At 43.4% G+C, this 14,499-nt stretch overlaps 1 protein-coding gene across 1 annotated transcript in view; it reads left to right on the forward strand.

Annotated features, from left to right (window-relative positions):
* The window catches only part of ADGRE1 (adhesion G protein-coupled receptor E1), a 90,059-nt gene that overhangs the window by 58,091 nt on the left and 17,469 nt on the right, over positions 1-14,499 (forward strand). Inside the window, exons 15-18 of the mRNA XM_084796281.1 lie at positions 6,964-7,134; positions 9,325-9,519; positions 10,920-11,155; positions 14,028-14,094. Of these exons, the coding sequence (XP_084652407.1) occupies positions 6,964-7,134; positions 9,325-9,519; positions 10,920-11,155; positions 14,028-14,094 (669 nt within the window). The remainder of the gene's footprint in view (positions 1-6,963; positions 7,135-9,324; positions 9,520-10,919; positions 11,156-14,027; positions 14,095-14,499) is intronic.

The following is a 14,499-nucleotide window of genomic DNA, read 5'->3' on the forward strand; positions in this document are numbered from 1 at the left end:
TAGCTTGACCCTTTGGGATGGAGATTTCCTTCTAGTACCTTCTGTAAAGCTGGATTTGTGGATAGGTACTGTTTGAATTTGGTTTTGTCATGGAATATTTTGTTTTCTCCATCAATGGTTATTGATAGTTTTGCTGGGTAAAGTAGTCTGGCCTGGCATCTGTGGTCTCTTAGGGTTTGCAGGATCTCTGTTCAGGCCCTTCTGGCTTTGATGGTCTCTGCTGAGAAGTCGGGTGTAATTCTGATAGGTTTGCCATTAAATGTTATTTGGCCCTTTTCCCTTGCAGCTTTTAATATTTTTCTTTGTTCTGTATGTTTTGTGTTTTGATTATTATGTGATGGGCAGTTTTTCTTTTCTGGTCAATTCTATTTGGTGCTCTGCAGGCCTCTTGTATGTTTATAGGCATCTCTTTCTTTAGATTGGGGAAATTTTCTTCTATGATTTTGTTGAGAATAGTTTCTGGGCCTTGGAGTCTGATATCTTCTCTTTCTTCAATGCCTATTATCCTCAGATTTCATGGTGTCCTTAATTTCATGGGTGTTTTGTGTCAAGAGTTTTCCAGATTTGGCATTTTCTTTAATGGTTGCTTCAAGATCTGTGATTGTATCTTCTAGCCCTGAGATTCGTTCTTCCATCTCTTGGATTCCGTTAGAAAAGCTCACCTCTGTGTCCCTCGCCTTCTTCTCTGAGGTCTCACGTTTTCATTTTTCTTCTGTCTGTGTGTTTATCATTGAATCCATTTTCATCTTCATATCTTGAACAGATTTTTTGATTTCTTTTATCTGATTTTTTGTATATTCCTGAGTTTCTTCCATTGTCATTTTATAGGTCTTCAGATCTTGAACCATTTTATTTATTTCTTTCTTCTGGTAGTTTACATTTTCCTGAAAAATTTCCAGTTCCACTCTATGTGCTTCTTTGATGTCTCGCACATGTTTGGCTGCATCTTCCTGCATCTGATTTCGAAATTTATTTATTTCCTCCATTATCATCCTCATTACCAAGGATTTTAGGTAATTTTCTTGTGTTTCTGTTGTATTTGAGTTCTCTGGGTTGTTTTCTTTGGGATAGCTGGAAACTGGAGATGCCATGTTATTTGTTTTTTTTTTTTTTGCGTATGCTTTTACGCTGTCCTTTATACATCTTGCCATTTTTTTGTGTAACTTTCAGAGTTGGGTGGAGGGAGTCTGATGATAGATTCACTTATTTTCTCATGATTTCCGTAGGCTGGAAGCTCTGATACTTCACTGGTGTGGGTGGCATGAGGTTAGCCCTGTCGTTTTGGGCTCTCACAGCCAGTGATCCTCAGTTCCCCTTTGCTGTGGGTCCTGCAATCGTTCTGGGTCTCTGAATGAGCGTTGGGTCAGGCCAAGGTATCCACAGCCTTCCGGGTCCCCTGCCAAGTCCAGCCAGGGACACTGGGCCCGAACCACGTGTCGAGGTCAGCTAGATTCTCAGTTCCTGAACCGTCTGCCACAGCAGGAGAACTGTGGCTTGCCTGAGCTGGCACCTCCAGTGGAACTGAGCGCTCTGCCCAGCCTGCGTCACAGCGGGGGAACTGTGGCTGCGCTGAGCAAGTTCCTACAGTGGAACTGAGCACTCTGCCCAGCCTGTGTCACAGCAGGGGAACTGCAGCTGCACTGAGTTAGCGCCTAGGGTGGAATTGAGCACTCTGCCCAGCCTGTGTCACGGCAGAAGAACTGTGGCTGCCCTGAGCCGGTACCTAGGGTGGAACTGAGCACTCCGCCCAGCCTGCGTCACAGCTGGAGAACTGTGGCTGCGCTAACCAAGTGCCTAAGGGTGGAACTTAGTGCTCTGCCCAGCCTGCGTCACAGCAGGAGAACTACGGCTGCACTCTGCTGATGCCTAGGGTGGAACTGAGTGCTCGGCTCAGCCAGTGTCACAGCAGGGGAACTGTGGCTGTGCTGAGATACTTTCTCAGGTAGAATTGCTTGCTGAGCTGAGCCAGTGTCTCCACGGCACAGTGCACTGAGCAAACTCGGGACTCTGGGGTTGAACTCTCCACTGAGTCTGGTTTGGGTCTCAAGGCACCATGCGACCCTAATCCTGTCCAGACTCCCCTCTCCCACAGCAACTCCCATGTCCACCACACCAATCACCTCCACTGGAAGGCTCTGAGCTGCAAACCTCAGCCACCACCACTGATGCCACTGGTGTTGCTGGTGACACTGCTGTCTCTGCTGCTGCTGCTCTGATCCACGAAAATCCGTGCTCCTCCCATGTGCAGGGGCACACAGGTCCTCTGCACCCTGGTCCCTCTGAACCGTGGAGCACTCCTGCTGCTGTGCTGTGGGGACCTTTGTGTTCCTGGCTCAGAAATCTGTGCAATTCCCTGAATTGTTCACTGGAGCTTCCAAACATGGTCCACACTGCTCACTGCCATCTTGGATCTCTGATTTTATTTTTTTATCCAATCTATTTGGAGTTGTGTAGGCTTCTTGTATATTAATGGGCAGTTCTTTCTTTGGGTTGGGGAAGTTTTCTTCATGATTTTGTTGAAAATATTTTCTGATCCTTGGAGCTGGGAGTCTTTGTTTTCTTCCATTCCTATTATTCTTAGGTTTGGTCTTTTCCTAGTGTCCGAGATTTCTTGGCTGTTCTGTGTCAGGAGCTTTTTAGATTTAATGTTTTCTTTGGTTGCTGTATCAATTTCTTCAGTCATATTTTCTATCCTACTTGCCTCCAGGAGTTGGAGAATGAGTGACCCTGATGCTTTAACAGCCCACATCTCTCTCTGGACTCTAGGGGACAGAAATTGTGCTCATGCCAGGTGTGCTCCAGCTAGTTCTTGGAGTGCTCCTGTCTGTTCCTGCAGAGACCTGTTAACTCTCCATGGATTGGCCTGGCGACCCAAGGTCAGACCTACCTGTGTTCCCGGCTTTGGGGTCTCCTGTGGGCCAGAAACCCCAGATGCTGGAGTCCCACCAGCCCACAACTCTCTCTTGGTCCCAGAGGCCAGAAGCTGTGCTCCCACAAGGTGTGTCTTGGCCAGTCCCTGGAGCACACCCATGCCTGCAGGGACCCAGTACCTTTCTGTGGATTGGTCTGGGGACCTGAGGTCAGATCCTCTTGTGTTCTAGGCTGTGAGGTTTCCAGTGGACAAGCATTCCCAGACACCAGAGTTTCAGCGGCCCACAGCACTCTCTGGGCCCCAGAGGCCAGAAATTGCGCTCCTACCAGGTGTGCTGTAGCTAGCTCTTGGAGTGCATTCCCATGCCTTCTGGGACCTAGGGCCTTTTCTGTGGACTAGCCTGGTGGTCTGAGTCCAGGCCCACCTGTGCCCCAAACAGTTTACATCACTATCACCTGGGGATCAACAGCACTGGTGTTTTGTAATTCTCAGTTCAGTCCTTAGGTTGCTGTATAGTTATTTCTGTCCTGCTAGCAAAAAATGTGTGTATTGGGCTCCACCATCTTGAACCCCCCTATTATTCTTAGGCTTGTTCCTTTAATTGTGTCCCAGATTTTTGGATGTTTTATGTTAGAAACTTTTAAGATTTAACATTTTTTTTGGACGAGGTATGATTTCTTCAACTGTACCTTCTATGCTGGATATTCTCTCTTCTGTCTCTTGTATTCTGTTGGTGATACTTGTATGTATAGTTCCTATTATCTTCCCCAGGTTTTCCATCTCCAGGATTTCCTCAGTTTGTGTTTTCTTTGTTGTTTCTATTTCCATTTTCAGGTCTTAAACAATTTCACTCATTTCCTTCACCTGCTTGGTTGTATTTTCTTGAATTTATTTAAGGGAGTTATTCAGTTCCTCTTAAAGGACTCTATCATCTTAATATGGTTGGATTTATGTTTCAGTTGTGTTAGAATATCCAGGGTGTGTTGTAGTAGGATAGCTCTGGTGGTGCCATATTGCCCTGGCTCTTTTCGATTGTGTTCTTATGCTGGCCTTTAGCCATCTCATTGTCTCTGGCATTGGCTGGATGTTCCTGATGGTGGCAGGGTTCCTCAGAGAGGCAGTTGGATCTGTGAGCCTGACAATGGAGCTCAGGGGACAGCTTGCAGCTCATCTCTGCTGGCTGTGTCTCAGCTGGACCTAAATGTTGCTGGATCCCTACAGGCCTCCTCAGGGGGTAAGCAGAGCTGTGGGCCTTACAATAGGGCTCAGGGGACAGTGGACATTTCATCTCTACTGGCTGTGACCCTGGTGGATCTGGCAGCAGGGGGATTGGCTTTGAGGGGTTTAACCTATATGTTCCTTGGGCCCAGCAGGTCTCCTCGGGAAGGTAAGGAGAGCCATGGGCGAGAGACTAGTTCAGGGGACAGCATGGAGCTCACCTCTGCTGGCTGTGCTCTAGGTGGACCCAATAGGTAGAGGACTGTGGGAGAGGGATTAAAGATTTATATTTTTATTTCATAAGTCCTTTTCATTTTAAGGAATTATTAATTTATTCACATCACATCTTGGTCCTATCCCCATCTCTCCTCATCTCCTAGTCTCCCCCCATTTCTTCCTATCCCCTATCCCTCAGAAGAGGGAATCCCCACCTTCCCACCCATCCCAGCTCATCAATTCATATCAGGACTGAATGTGTCCTCTTCCCCTGTGGCCTGGCAAGGCATTCCTGTCAGGGAGAAGTAATTGAAAAGCTCTCAAGAGCATCAATGTTAGAGGAAGCCTCTGATCCCCTTACTAGGGAACCCACATGAATCTTGAGCTGTCCATTAGCTACATCTTTGTAGGGGGCCTAGGTCCAGTCTTTGCAAGGTTTTTGGTTGGGCCCTATATCTTATCAGTCCTCTCTGGGACCTAGTTAGTTGGCTCTGTTGATGTTCTTGTGAAGCTCTTGTCACCTCCAGGTCCTTTTATCCCCCTCCTCTCATTTTTCCACAAGGCTCCCTAAGCTTTACCCAAAATCTCAGCATCTGTTTTGAGGCACTGCCTCTCAGAGAACAACTCTGCTTGATTCCTGTCTACAAGCATATCAGAGTATCATTAATAGTGTCAGGGGTTGGTTTTCTTCCATAGGGTGGGTCTTGGGTTGGAACAGGCATTGGTTGTGCCTTCCCTCAATATCTGCTCTATCTGCTCTGTCTTTATCCCTGCACATCTTGTAGGTAAGGTGAATTTTGAATCAAAGGTTTTGTGGATTGTTTGGTGTTCCTCTCCCTCTATTATGAGACTTATCTAATTAGAAAGTGTCCTTTTCAGTGTCTACGACCCCTGCTACTAAGAGTCTCTGATAGCATCCCTCTCATATCCTCCTGGGAATCTAACCTGGCTTAGGTCTTCAGTTTGTCACAGAGATGCCCCACCCAGTTTCTCTTCTCTCTGCTGGGTTTTTGTCCTCATCCCAAACTCTCCCGAGGTCTGATATCCTCCCTCATATCTTTCTGTGTTTCCTTTCCTACTTTGTTCCCTCTCTTCAACCAATACCTTTGCCTATTCTATTTCCCCTTCTGAGTGAGGTTTAAACATCCTACCTTGGATTTTCTTTATTAATTATATTCTTTGGGTCTGTGCATTTCAGTATGCTTATCTTGTACTATATGGCTAAAGTCCACTTATAAGTAAGTACATACCACGTGTGTCTCTCTGGGTCTGGGTTATCTCACTCAGGATGATCTTTTCTAGTTCCACCCATTTACTTGCAAATTTCACTATTTCTTTGTTTTTAATAGCAGTCTCTTCATCTAGTCTTTGGTTGAGGGACATGTAGGTTGTTTTCAGCTTCTAGCTATTACATATAAAGCTGGTATGAACATAACTGAGAAAATATCAGAGCATCTTTTGGGTGTATACTCCGGAGTGGTATAGCTGGGTCTTGAGGTAGAGTTATTCTAAATTTTCTGAGAAAACACCAGATTTATTTCCAAAGTGATTGTAGAAGTTTGCACTCCTATCAGCAATGGAGGAATGTTCCCTTTCTTTACATCCTCACCAGCATGTGTTGTCACTTGAGTTTTTTATCTTAGCCATCCTGATGTGTGTAAAATGGAATCTCAGAGTCATTTTGTTTTGCATTTCCCTAATGATTAAGGACAATGAGCTTCTTGGCCATTAGAAATTCCTCTGTTGAGAATTCTGTTTAGCTCTATATCCCATTTTTAATTAAGTTATTTTATTTGCTAGTGTTTAATGTTTTTAGTTTTTTTATGTATTTTGGATAGTATCCCTTTGCTGGTTGTAGCATTTTTGAAGATCTTTTCCCAGTCTGTAGGCTGTCATTTCATTCTATCAACAGTGTCCTTGGCCTTAAAGAAGATTTTCAGTTTCAAGAAGTCCCTTTTATTAATTGTTGATCTTAGAGCCTGAGCTGTTGGTGTTCTGTTCAGGAAGTTATTTCCTTTGCCAATGAATTCAAGGCTTTCTCCCATTTTCCCTTCTAATAAAGATTTATTTTTATTTTTATTATTTATAATTATGCGTGTTTTCCTGTGGGTGCATATGAGTGCATCAGATCCATGAAACTGGAGTTACAAGTGTTTGTAATTCACCTAATATGGATATTGAGAATAAAAACCAGTACCTTTGGAAGAGCACTAAGTACTATTAACAATGGCGCCAACTCTCTTGCCTCTTCCTACCTTATTTTTTGAGACTGGCCCTGTCACTGAACCTAGAGCTTGCTGATTCAGCCAGGCTGTCTGGCCAGCAAGCCTTATTAAGCTGCTATCTCGGCCTTCCATGGCTGGGATTACAGGACTATGATGGCACTCTCATATTTTTTTTAAATGTGGGTTCTGGGGGTTTGAACTTACTTCCTTGTGCATGCACAAGCACTTTTATCTGCTGAGCTATCTGTCCGTCTCTGAAAGGAGTTTTCTTGTAGCAGTAACAGTGGTTTAACACCAGGCCAAGCATCACTATAGACTGAAATATAGTCAGTTTTCAATTTTCTGAGTTGTTTAGCCTCAGGATCTTGAGTTTGGTCATATTGAACCCATTCCAGTGAAGCTCTCAGGTGACTGGGGCCTTTGATCTTTCAGGCAAAGAAGAAGTCTGAGAAGCCCATCTGTGTCTCCTGGAACACCAATGTGAAGAATGGGAGATGGACATCATCAGACTGCAACATCCTCAATACATCTGAGACACACACATCCTGCAGCTGTAACCGGATGACAAACTTGGCCATCATCATGGCTTCTGGGGAGATCACAGTGAGTACTGGCAAGTCATTCATGTTTACCTGAGTATCTTGCCTGAAACCTAATGGGAATGTATTGATGGAACATCCTTTGTGCTCATTCAATACCCCATGGATTTAAGTGTTACACAAGGTAGCCATGGGGGAGAGGAATGTGTGCTATGCCTCCATGATAGAAGAAGAAGAAGAAGAAGAAGAAGAAGAAGAAGAAGAAGAAGAAGAAGAAGAAGGAGGAGGAGGAGGAGGAGGAGGAGGAGGATGAGGAGGATGAGGAGGATGAGGATGAGGATGAGGAGGATTAATGTTCAGTGGCTTGCCTCATCATGGAGTTAGTTACTGGTGGAGGTGGGACTTGAACCTTGAGAAAGACTGGCCCCAAAGTTTTCTTTCTATTGAACTAGGGACATCAACCAGAAGTTCAGCTCTAGCAATTCCTAAATGGCAGTGAAGGTTGAAAATACACTGGCATCCCACAGTACTCACCTCCAAGCCCAAAGGATGCTCTTCATTCCATTACTGGAGAGAACATCTACAAACTGCAATTCCCATAATCTCTTGCCATTGAGGTCACAGGTGTAATATAGAGTCCTCATTGAGCTGTATTCATAAGAGGGATTATGGAGTGAGAACAGATGAATTTATTGAATTAACAAAGAAGAAACGTGTCTTAATAGGTGTGGAAAGTGTCCTTGGCTAATGTATTAGGACCTAGGGCACTTCCCTACTACAAAGGTACCAAGAACCTTGTAGGAGACTATAGTGTACAGGACTTATAGTGGGGCAATAGCAAGAATGGTCCCTTTCAAGTTTGGTGTGGGTAACTTTTTCCTTGGATATGACACTCAGCCCCTCTGAGTGGAACCCAGCTTTCATGTCAAAGCATCAAAAAGAAAAAACTAACACACAGTTAACAACACAAGACACATACATACATAAGTTCTTGTATGCATTTACTGTGGTCCTATAGAAATGACAATGTAAAGTAGCCATGAGATGAGGATATGGCTGAGTCTGTCAAGTGCTTGTCGTGTTAGACAAGGATCTATCTGAGTTCACAAGATGCCATTTTTTAGTATCCATGTAAAAAGCCAGGGATGGTGACACAGCTTGAAACCACCCCAGTGTGGAATGCAGAGTTAAGTGGATCCCTGGGACTCACTTGTGAGATAGTCTTGGCCAGGCTTCAGGCTAATGAGTGATCCTGTGAATAATATTTCTTATTGTGGTAACTGGGGTTGTCCCCTGGCCTCCACATACATGTGTACACATTTGTACATGCACCTGCACACACACACACACACGCACACACACACACACACAAACACACACTCATGCAAAAACCAAAATAGTTATTATTACATTACTATTTTACTGATTAACAATCAAGTCTTTATGTCTCATCACAATTCTTATGCCTGAGAGCTGAAAAAAATTGTGGGCACTTTTTGAACAGTTTGTGACAATGTTGTGTAGAGGGCCCGGTGATACACTGGCTGGAATTATCTTTAACACAGAGAAGGAACCATGAATTTTAAAACTATTTATCAATGTACAGTATAGGGAAAGGAAGTTGAAATGTCTCAGATATTGGCATCTTGGTTAGTGCTCAGCCCCAGAGGCAGAAATCACTTCAGATGTTTCAAGTGATAGGGGCTTTAATACAGGCAATTGTGCACTCATAAAATCACTGGAAATGCATGGAGGAGCTTCAAGATGACCATTCCCTCACAACTCAACTCAAAGGGTCCAGAAATTGCTGTCATGTGTATCATGTGTGTTCCATCCTTAGGCAATGGGAGGATAAAAAGTTGGGGTATGGAGTTTGTCCACAGATCACCTGACCTACAGATGTATAGTAGTTTCCATTTTTCTGCTTTCCCAAATGTGTGTATACATATCATTCCATGGAAAAATCTATACTACACCCAGGACCTCTATGTCAAGAGATTCTTGGAATTATAGTTTGTAGATATCTTCTTAAGTATGGAGGACCAAGTAAAAACTAGGTGCTGGGGGGTACTCAGTAATGCTACCAGATTGCTTAGAGTCATGGATAACACTCAGATAATTCTGAGGCCACAGGACAGAGCCCCTGAACTCTTCTACCAGCTTAGGATGTCTGAGTAAGGTCTTATGTTTTTCTGGATCTGAGGGTGAATTTCAGTTCTATTGTAAGGCCAATAATGGTTCTCCTTTCTGATAGATGGAATTCTCCCTGTACATCATCAGCCACTTGGGTACAGTCATCTCCCTTGTATGCCTCGCCTTGGCCATAGCTACCTTCCTGTTGTGTCGTGCTGTTCAGAATCACAACACCTACATGCACTTGCACCTTTGTGTGTGTCTCTTCTTGGCCAAGATTCTCTTCCTCACGGGTGTAGACAAGACCGACAACCAGGTTTGTGACTGTTGGGTTGTGTCCCTACCCAGCTGCACCATCTGCCCATATTCCTTTGCTCATCACTATCTAGTTCCCTCCTCCGGGGCCTTTTCACAGTGTCGCCTGACAGTGTCTTAATTTTCTTTCTGTTACTGTGATGAACACCATGACCAAAATCAACTTGGGGGAAGAAAGGTTTTATTCTAGCTTATTCTTCCATGTACATGTGCACATGGAGACCAAAAGGAATAAATCAATTCTCAATCATTCTTCTACATAACTCATTGAGGCGGGGTCTCTCAGTAAAACCAGATCTGGCCAATATGAGTAGGCCTACTACTAGCAGGCTTCCTTCCATGGCTGGAATTATAGGGGAGCCACTATGTCCACTTAGCACTTATGTGGGTTCTGGGAATCTGAACTCTGGTCCAATCCTCACACTTGTGTAGCAAGTGCTTTAGCAACAGAGGTATCCCACCACACCTGCTTCAAAACATTATATATTATTTTGCATACACATGCACATGCACACGTGTGTTTATGTGCTTTAATATGTGTACACATGTGTGCATGTATGTACATGTCATGGAATTCATAGGTCAATTTGCAGGAGCCAGTTCTCTCATTACATATGATCAAGCTTGGCAGCAAGTAAATTGGTCAGATGAGCCATCTTATTGGCCTGACCTTGCTTTTTGAGACAGGATATCTCATTGGTCTGGAACTCACCAAGTAGGATAGGCTGGCTAGGTAGTGATCCCCATGCAGTCCTTGTCTTCTTCCTACTTCTAGGGCTACAGGTGTGCATTTCCATGCCTGGCTTTTGCGAGGATGCTTGGAATGGATTTCCTCACCATGGGGCATGGAGTGGGCACATAATTTACTGATGGATGATAGACCAAATGAACGATTCCACACAAGCCCAGCTGGTGAATGAATGTACACAGTGGACTTGCATACACAGAACAGGGTCATTTACATGAATTTGGGTGACTCTTAAACAGCTTCATCACTGCAGAGTCCCACACCATCAATGGATGATGACCTCATGGAAGCTGCATTGTAGAATCTATCTTTTTTTCTATCTGTCCATTGCTTATGAACCATGACTTTTTCTGGGGTTACTTTCAGCTGAGGGAAATCTGGAGGAAGTACACCTGGAGTCTCAAGTGGCCATCCTATCCCTCCCTTGATTTGCTCTGTCACCATGACATTAGACCTTTCTCTGTTAGTTGTCATGGGTACCTAGCCAAGGAATTAACTACTCCTTGATGGTAAAGGGGTGACCACATTATACTCAGTGCAAAATAGGCTGGGTTGTTGGAGGAAGCCCAGCCAAAGCCATCCCTCCCTTGTTTTTGTACTTCAACCTTCTACCTCCACTGGGGGATCCTAACATGCAGATTTCTCCCCTGCAGATAGCCTGTGCCATCATTGCAGGATTCCTACACTATCTTTTCCTTGCTTGCTTCTTCTGGATGCTGGTGGAAGCAGTGATGCTCTTCCTGATGGTGAGAAACCTGAAGGTGGTGAATTATTTCAGCTCACGCAACATCAAGATGCTGCACCTCTGTACCTTTGGCTATGGGCTCCCAGTTTTGGTGGTCACAATCTCTGCCAGTGTACAACCACGGGGCTATGGAATGCATAATCGGTGAGTGTCATTTTTTCTTTATGAAGATCTTGCTGCCAGGCTTCATAATAATAATTGTACTAGCTACCTTGATCAATGTCATGACATCATCATCATCATCATCACCACCATCATCATCAAATAAAGGTATGAAGGTTTTATTTTAAATATAATTTGAAGTATATTTAATATATTTATTTGAATTATATTTAATATGTACTCCATTATGACAGGGAAGTCAGGGAAGGGTCAAAGCAGGACCTTTGAGGTAGGAACCATGGAAAAATGATGCTCTATGGCTTGCTTATGGTCATGTTCATTGAACCTTACTGTAAAGCCCGGGCCCATCAGCCTACAGATAGTGATGCTCACTGTGGTCTAGGGCCTCCTGCATCAATTAGCATTTAAGAAAATAACCCATAGATATGCCCACAAGCCAATCTGATGGAGACAGTTTCCCAAATGAGGTTCCTCTTCCCAGGTGATTGTAGTTTGTATTGAGTTAAAAAAAACTAACTCTGGCATATCATTCAAACTACAGAATAACTATGTGGCCACTAAGAGTAGTGACTCCCACAGTTATCTGGAGTCAGCAAGGGACCAGATGGAGACCTTGACCCTGATGGATATTGTGTATAGGCAAGAAGACATATTTCCAGGGTAGAAATCATGAGCCCATGGGTATTCAAAGAAAATGAGATTTATGGCTCAAAGTATACATTGGAGGCATTCTAGTTTTGTTTCTGTTTTTTAAAATAAACTACTCTACAAAAGGTAGCATAGGAGATAAAGGGATCTATTTCACCTTGCAGTTCTAGGTAATAGTATATCATTGTGGGAAGTCAAGGCAGGAACCTCAAACATATGGTTACATGGCATCCACAGTGAAGAAAATAAAGAGAGGAATAAATGCACATGTGCTTACTTGCTTATATTCAGCTCCATTTTCCCATTTTTAAAGTTTAGGACTTTCTGCCTAGGGAATGTCCCTGCCCACAGTGGGCTGGATTTTCCCACATCAATTAACTGAATTCAGACAATAGGCAACTGACCCTGATGATCTCCATCTTCCCAAAATTCCCTTCTACTTTCATGTCATTTTTTGAGGGGTGAGGTAAATTAATAAGTTTAATTTGGGGTACTTATAGAGTATGTTAAAGGTTTATTTATAGGAGTGTGGGTAACTGAAGAAAATGTCTCTCTCCTAGCAACTATTAGCTGCCTACAGATCCTCAGGGAAAAGTGGGGTTTCATGGTGTACTCAAGGTAGCTGGGCTAACATGAGGGAAGATGCTTGGCTGATAATCCTCTGTTCAAGGCAACTGGGGTGCCAAGGAATGGTATAATAGCTGTCAATAAGAAAGTCAACTCACCCTGAATTTGAACATTTTAAAATTACTTAAAGAAAAATATGAAAATGTGTCCTTGAAATAAAGGCTTATCATGAACACGAAATGCTGGTTCAACAGTATTTTATGCTATTCTAACAATGCTCAACTCAATTTTTTACAATGCTGTGCCCTGAAGAGGGCTAGATATCCCTAGTTATCCTGGTTTCATGGCCACCAAATTGTTTATTTACAGTAAAGGATTTAATGTATGTCCATTAAATAGATGAGAGTATCTAGTTGGGCTAATTTGACAGTTTCTCTAAATTAATAAATAAAACTTCTTAGTTTGTATAATGCTACTTGTATGTATGTTATTACAGCTGACCATTTGGTATTGGATAACTAATTGGTATGCTCTTCCCTAGGGAAAACTATTTTTCCCCACTTTTAGCATTCCTTAGTTTTTCCTACAATTCTTCTGTAAGGGTGAGACCATGTGGGCTTTCCCCCATACGAAGCCTATGAACCACAACATTGATGCATAGCACGATAATCCTACAGGTGCAGCACTGGGATGCATACCTTGGTGGTAACCAACAGCTCTCTAGTTGGAATTAAGACTTGCCCAACACAGGCCCCACACCTCCTATGGGCAGCACAGTAGAGATGACCCTGGTGGTGTGGACACAGGAGAGTTGGCTCTGAGGACGGGAGAGTAGGAGAGCTGGCCCCACCCCTTACCTGGGCAGTGCTGGAGAGCTGGCCCAGGTCATGAGCACAGGAGAGCTATCAAGCTGACCAACTCAGCTACTACTCAGGCCCAGATCCACCCCAACTTCTGTGACCTATAAACTGCTGGAGTATATGAAGGGACTAGACCTTCAGAACCAAAGCTTCAAGATCCTTACATCACAGGGCAATAACAGGATATACAAGAGGATGATCCAGTATTGATAGTATATCAGAAGCCAGAGGCTTTGAACCAGACCAATGACTCACTGCAATGAACATTTATAAGGAAACTTGTTTGGGCAAAAGGGTATACTGTGGGACACATTGCAGTTTCCATGGTGAAGTTTCTATGTATCTATCTATCTATCTATCTATCTATCTATCTATCATCTATCTATTTATTTTTGTTTGTTTTCTTTTGGTGTGAGTTGCAAGGGCAGAGGGTGAATATGGAGGGATGGGGAAATAAATGAAATTGGGTGAATGATGTGAAATTCACAAAGAACCAGTAAACAGTTTTTAAAAGAGACATTCTCAAAAAGAGAGAAATCATTCTTGGTACTAGAAACCTAGCCAACTACCCAGGGCCAGTGAAGTCATGAATCTTGGAGGAGAACCTACAATTAATACTTTACCTTGGACTCTGTTATAGGCAGAGGTCTCAGGAATATTTGCCCAGGGTGCATCTTCACCCATATGACATTGGCATGCATCCATCCTATAATCGGCATTTTTGAATGAACCTCACTCTTCAGTGTTCTGCAGGATGCTCAGTTGCCTGGTCAGTGTGCTGAGGCAATTGCTCATGCCTCCTGTGTTTTCCTCTACAGCTGTTGGCTGAATACAGAAACTGGGTTTATCTGGAGTTTCCTGGGGCCAGTCTGCATGATAATCATGGTAAGGAAAACATTTGTTCAAGTACGTTTTGGTGACCATTGAAAGCCCAAGTTAGAAAGTGTCATCACACTGCAAGCTTGATACTCTCAAAACTCTTTCCTGTGATTTTTAGTTCTTGAGATTCCTGAGTTAGGGTGCAATATCTCTGTCACTTTTCATTCATGCTCAGGTGAAAAATGTCTAGGAGGGAAAACAATATTTCTTATTCATGCTTTGTGTTTTAGGGGGAATAGATCTGTTAGTCTCTTCTAGGTATAGATGTTGAATGGAAGACAAAGTAAAAAGAATTGAACTTCACTTAGTATATACAAGCAGGGGGATATCTGCCAGTCTGAGGTCATCCTGGTCTATGTAACAAATTAAGTTTTGGACCTCCTAGGGACACATTGCTATGTAGAAAGATCT

The sequence above is a fragment of the Acomys minous genome (assembly GCF_964271855.1).
Source record: "Acomys minous genome assembly, chromosome: 9".
Taxonomy (NCBI): Eukaryota; Metazoa; Chordata; class Mammalia; order Rodentia; family Muridae; genus Acomys; species Acomys minous.